The sequence below is a fragment of the Hordeum vulgare genome, chromosome 3H (genome assembly GCF_904849725.1).
Source record: "Hordeum vulgare subsp. vulgare chromosome 3H, MorexV3_pseudomolecules_assembly, whole genome shotgun sequence".
Taxonomy (NCBI): domain Eukaryota; kingdom Viridiplantae; phylum Streptophyta; class Magnoliopsida; order Poales; family Poaceae; genus Hordeum; species Hordeum vulgare.
Window position 1 is genome coordinate 620,452,409 of NC_058520.1, and position 6,688 is coordinate 620,459,096.

Sequence of the window (6,688 nt, forward strand, 5' to 3'; positions counted from 1 at the left end):
CGGCGACGAGGAGAGTAGATAGAGGAATCAGCGGCGGCTGCTTGGAGCAGCAGGGGATCTGCAGCGCGCTGGGGAGAGGTGTGGGAAACGCTGACAGCAGGAGTGGGCGGAGGCGCCGGCGTCAGGAGGTTTTAGATCCGACTGTTGATGGTTCGCACGTGATTTTATTTTTATGCAGCGCGTTGAAACGGACACATCAAATAAACCACTCGATGTAGTTTTTCCCAGCGTGCTGACGTTCTTTTACCGTGCGCGGCATTTTTTACACGGCTGTTTGGGAGTTGCTTTCATCAGCGCGTTATATATCCTGTTTTTTTAGGCGCGCTTCTTGTTTAGCGCCTTCAGATGCTTGATGAAGCAGCATAAACTTTGGGAATAAGACAAAACTACATAGAAGTGGCAAAGTTGCAATCCTCATTCCAAATAGAGAAAAGGTTGGTGTAATCTAAGCGGAAGCCCATGCCCCTGCCCCTCGTTTTCCCACTTAGGCATCTGCCTCTCTTTCTTTATAAATACCGACAACTAGTCTCTCCATTCTCACCAACTAAGGCGTGAGAGAGAGAGAGAGAGAGTCTCTGCTCGGATCCTTCCTCTGTGGTCGCCAAGGCCAAGGTGAATGCTTCTTCCCTTCCCTTCCCTTCCTTACTTAAATATTGAAGAGAGTTATCTAGTTAATTAATGAAAAACTGAACCAAAACCATCACAAACAGCTAAGCGGCACACACATAAAACTTCACCCATACGTCAACATACAGGGCCTCAACAACCTAGCACTCCGGCGTCATGGTTATCATTTCTCCCCAATATGCGTCATCGTCCTCTCTAATCTTCGAGCAAGCGACTTCGACTTCATCGGATACCATCGTCGACCCAAGCCACACGGTAGATGTTATGTGTAAACGCAAGAAGACCCATTCGCAAACTCAGCCCCCTACATGAAAGCGGCGCAGTTATTATTTTATTTCGTGTCTGTATGCAATCGAATCCTAGTGTCTTGTATCCTTCCGTCTCTCCCTTTGACTTTTTTTGGTTGTATTTTTTTTCAGGTGTACCGCGTACATCATGTCTCGTGATCCAGTTGATTTAAGTCCAGGGCAGCTTCATAAGCTAGCTGATTTGATCCACCGACAAGAAGTGCAGAAGCTTCTAGAGCTCGAGTTCCAGTCATACGCGGAGCAGCAAAAGTACCTCAACGATGCGAAAGATGCCCGTGATAAGGTGTACCATGTCCTTGACAGTGCACAGGACATGATAAAACAAACCGAGGACCCCGCCAAGCAATCTATTGCCAAGGATGTGTATGACTACTGCACCAAGGCCATCGGAACATCCCTCCAATTCATCCGTAGTTACAACACCCGTCTCACCTACCTTGACAAGCTCAAGACCCACAGTGAAGACCTCATCAAACAGCTAAAGTGGCTCAATCCAGCCACCCAACAGAAGGAAGCTCAGCGCCTTGCTCTTGAGGCCGGCATGTATAAGAAAGCTGCGCTTGATAATGCCAAAAAGTTTCAGCATTTTGTACCAAATCAATTCTCAAAATGGCTCAAGGAGAGTAAAATCTTGTTTGAGGATCTTGTGCAAGAGTATGTCCCTACATCATCATCATCATCATCATCACCATCATCATTATAATTATTAGTAGTATTATTGATGTTGTTATTGTTATTTCTATTGCTATTGTTATTATTATTGCTATTATTATTGTTATTATTATTGCTATTATTACTATTTTACTATTATTATTATTATTATTAACATTACAATTTCACACGATGGGAATTCAAAACAAAATTCATAATAATTTATCCCAAAACTGTTGGATTAAACAAAATTTTCCTATGCACATGCAATACCTATCCATGATGATGATCATCTACGAGAGGGGAGAGTGAATCTACATACCCTTGTAGATCGCTAAGCGGAAGCGTATATAACGCGGTTGATGTAGTGAAACATCTTCACGATCCAAATCGCAGCCCGTCCCACGATCTCAACACGATCAGTCCTGCGATCCCATCACGATCCATCCCGATCTAGTGCCGAACGAACGGCACCTCCGCGTTCAGTACACGTACATCTAGGTGACGATCTCCATCTTCACAGTCCTGGGACACACAGTCCCGGGACACACAGTTCCTACAGTATTCTCCTTGAGCTAACACTAGTGGAAAACGGGCCTTTGGCCGGGACCCTTTAGTCCCGGCCTGCCTCTGGGCCGGGACTAAAACCTCGAGGGAGGCATTGCGATTTGGGACGAAGTGGGCCTTTAGTCCCGGCCCGTAAGGAGCCTTTAGTCCCGGTTCGTGTCCCAAACCGGGACTAAAGGGCTACGCGGCGTGGAGCCCGCATGTGCGCCACCTTTAGTCCCGGTTTGTGTCTCAAACCGGGACTAAAGTCCTCTGCCTATATATATATAGCACAACCCCCCTCTCCCCTCTTCCTTGCATTTTTCTTGGATGGAGGATTGTGGGTGTGTGCTAGCTCTCCACTTTTTTTTATGCACTAGAGGTGTTTGTTGAAATGTGTGTTAGAGCGATGCCGCTTCAGTTCACCGAACACAAATACAATATTAGATGCCTGAGCCACGCTTAAACCTCTTCCTCTTTATTTCTACTTATTCTAAAAGGTTAGCAACTATATTTCCTCGTTTAGACCGTGCGGTACTAATTTTTAGAATCGTGATTGTATTGGATATACTGTCGTATAACACAGATGAGCCATCCATGGATGTACGGTGATCGACGCACAGCCGCTTACAGAGAAGGCGTGCATTCTTTTCGAGATGCAGCCGATGCGAACAAGCATGGTGGTGGCTCTATGTTTTGTCCATGTGTTGAATGTCGGAATGAGAAGGATTACACTTCCTCAAGAGTCATTCAGAGGCACCTGCTTCGGTCCGGTTTTATGTCGGGCTATAATGTTTGGACCAAGCACGGAGAAAGAGGGGTTATGATGGAAGACGGCGATGAAGAAGAAGAGAACGATGATGACAACTACCGATCTATGTTCCCTGAGTATGCTGATACCGCAATGGAAGACAATGAAGAAGAAGATCAGGATGAAGAACGGGAACCAGATGAGCCCGCTGATGATCTTGGCCGGGTCATTTCTGATGCACGGCGAGGTTGCGACACAGAAAAGGAGAGGTTGCAGTTCCAGCAGATGTTACAGGACCACAACAAATTGTTGTACCCAACTTGTGAAGATGGCCAGAAGAAGCTGGGTAGCACACTGGAATTGCTGAATTGGATGGCAGAGACCGGTGTGACTGACTCGTCATTCGAAAAGTTGCTGGTACTGATGAAGAAGATGCTTCCAAGAAAGAACGAATTGCCCGCCAGCATGTACGAAGCAAAGAAGCTTGTCTGCCATCAAGGATTAGACGTGCAGAAGATACATGCATGCCCTAATGACTGCATCCTCTACCGCGGTGAGAAGTATGAGAATATGGATAAATGCCCGGTATGCACTGCATTGCGGTATAAGATCAGAAAAGATGACCCTGGTGATATTGAGGGCGAGCCACCCAGGAAGAGGGTTCCTGCCAAAGTGATGTGGTATGCTCCTATAATACCACGGTTGAAACGTCTGTTCAGAAATAAAGATCATGCGAAGTTGTTGTGATGGCACATGGAAGATCGTATGAAAGACGATAAGTTGAGGCACACCGCTGATGGTCGGCAGTGGAGAAAAATCGAGAGAGAGTTCCCGAGATTTGCAGCTAACGCAAGGAACTTATGGTTAGGTCTGAGTACAGATGGCATGAATCCTTTTGGGAAGCAGAGTTGCAGTCACAGCACCTGGCCCGTTACTCTATGTATCTACAACCTTCCTCCTTGGTTGTGCATGAAGCGGAAGTTCATTATGATGCCACTGCTTATCCAAGGTCCAAAGCAACCCGGCAACGATATTGATGTGTACCTAAGGCCATTAGTTGATGAACTTTTACAGCTGTGGGCCGAACCAGGTGTACGTGTGTGGGACGAGCACAAACAAGAGGAATTTGACCTTCGAGCTTTGCTTTTCGTAACCATCAATGATTGGCCTGCTCTTAGTAATATTTCAGGACAGTCAAACAAGGGATACAATGCATGCACGCACTGTTTGGATCAGACAGAAAGTATATATCTGGACAAATGTAGGAAGAATGTGTACCCGTACAATCATCGTTTTCTTCCGCCCAAGCATCCCTTAAAGAAAAAAGGCAAGCATTTCAATGGCAAGGTAGAACCCCGGGGGAAGCCTGTCATCCGTACTGGTGCTGAAGTATTTGATATGGTCAAAGATTTAAAAGTAATCTTTGGAAAGGGTCCTGGCAGCCAACCTGTTCCTAACGGCCCTGATAAGCGTGTATCCATGTGGAAGAAGAAATCTATATTTTGGGAGCTACCCTACTTGGAAGTCCATGAGGTCCGCTCGGCAATCGACGTGATGCACCTGACGAAGAATCTCGGCGTTAATATTCTAGGCTTCCTGGGCTTGTATGGGAAGTCAAAAGATACACGGGAAGGACGGGAGGACCAGGAACGTCATAAAGGAAGAGATGGCATGCATCCACGGCAGTTTCAAGGGCGTGCCAGCTACGCTCTTACTATGGAAGAGAAGAAAATCTTCTTTGAAATCCTTTTTAGTATCAAGGTCCCGACTGGCTTCTCGTCGAATATAAAGGGAATCGTAAATATGAAAGACAAAAAATTCCAAAACCTAAAGTCTCATGACTGCCACGTGCTTATGACGCAATTGCTTCCGGTTGCATTGAGGGGAATTCTACCGGAAAATGTTCGCCTGGCAATTATGAAGGTATGTGCATTCCTCAATGCAATTTCTCAGAAGGTAATCGATCGAGAAAGTCTATCAGGGTTACAGATTGATGTGGTCCAATGTCTGGTCAGCTTTGAGTTGTTGTTCCCGCCATCCTTCTTCAATATAATTACACACCTCCTAGTTCACCTAGTCGAAGAGATTAGAATTCTCGGTCCTGTGCTTTGACACAATATGTTCCCCTTCGAGAGGTTCATGGGAGTCTTAAAGAAATATGTTCGTAACCATGCTAGGCCAGAAGGAAGCATCTCCAAGGGCTATGGAACAGAGGAGGTCATTGAGTTTTGTGTGGACTTTCTTCCTGACCTTAAGCCGATTGGTGTTCCTGAATCTCGGTATGAGGGTAGGCTAACAGGAAAAGGCACACTAGGAAGGAAAGCAAACGTATGTATGGACGGGCATTCTTTCTCTCAAGCACACTACACAGTTCTACACAATTCCACCGTGGTGGCTCCGTATATCGTGAGACACAAGAATATTCTACGCTCAGAAAACCCGGCGAAGGCTGACTCTTGGATTAAAGGGGAACACGAGAAGACTTTCGACAGTTGGTTGCAGACACATCTCATGAATGACGAGAACTCAAGTGCACATGCATTCTAGCAACAGTTTAGTACCATCGGTAGGTGGTTCCTCCTTAATGCCGCCCATCTTGGCACAGGTACTTCCGCGATTTGAGCCAATGTCAGTTCTTCCACCAAGGGAATGAGCAATGCTCTCTTTGTGAAGGAGATGGACTGTCACTATGAATCTTCTCTGCTTAACATTTGTCATTGGTTGAAAGAGACAGATATCACCCACCCTAATATGAATGTCATGCACAAACCTTCCTAAATAAAGGGTGCGCCGACCTGCATTACACATGCCAGATGCCCTGATATGAAACTTGCACTTCCAATTCTTGTCCTTCCTAGGCAGCTGGAGTATGATAGTTGCATATTCACATGGAAAGTATTTGATTGCATAATCCTTCTTTATGGTCTAATCGAAAAAAGGAAGAAACTTAACCTGAAAATTCCTTAGAAGTATAAGATACTGCAGGGGTATTTTCTGATTTATAATTATGGGACGAGCCTTCCTTCAGGCATCCATGGGAATCTTGTCCTTTGCCTCACGACGACTGAGTAGTGCCATCAGTGCTCATTTTGTGAAGAATATGCACTTTCACTATGAATCTTCTCTGCTTAACATTTGTCATTGGTTGGAAGAGGCAGATATCACCTGCTCTAACATGATTGTCACAGGCAAAGTTTCCGAAATAGAGGCTGCACCGACCTACAGCACACACGCCGGATGGCCTGATGCGGAATGTGCATTTCCGGTCCTGATTCTTCCCAGGCACCTGGAGTATGACAATTGTATATTCACGTGGAAAGCGCTCGAGTGCATAATCCTTCTATATTACCTAATTGAAAAAAGGAAGAATATGCGATTGTGATACTGTTAAGCTTGTTATATCTGATAGCTTATGTATTAAAGAGTTAAGAAGCTAATGCTGTCACTACGAATCTTCTCTACTTGTTATATCTGATATGCATTTCGTTGCAAACATATCCTTCAGAATTTTGAGTTAGATCGAAAACGTTGTCCGACTTAAATAACAAGATAATGTGAGTAGGTAAAATTTACATACCAGATCAGCATACCGTTGTACGTTTGACCATGGCTCGTGGGTGCTAGGACTGAATGTTTTGTACTCTGATAAGAAAATAGGACCGGAGCTGTTGTTGAAATAGAGAATTTCTGTGCAATGAGTCGTGAATTCGTGATCAAATTTGTGGTTCGCAAAGGAATATATGCTGGATGTATGTAGTATAGCAGTGTTTACCCACAATCCATTGGGGATTGGCCTAATATGTTT

General features: G+C 45.0%; 1 protein-coding gene across 1 annotated transcript; it reads left to right on the top strand.

Annotated features, from left to right (window-relative positions):
* Nucleotides 1–507: 507 nt before the first annotated feature.
* LOC123441253 lies at nucleotides 508–1,673 on the top strand. The gene is made up of 2 exons (XM_045117741.1): nucleotides 508–612; nucleotides 1,047–1,673. Exon 2 carries the CDS (start codon nucleotides 1,063–1,065, stop codon nucleotides 1,636–1,638), a length of 576 nt encoding a protein of 191 aa, XP_044973676.1. The 5' UTR covers nucleotides 508–612; nucleotides 1,047–1,062; the 3' UTR covers nucleotides 1,639–1,673.
* The last annotated feature ends 5,015 nt before the right edge of the window (nucleotides 1,674–6,688 follow it).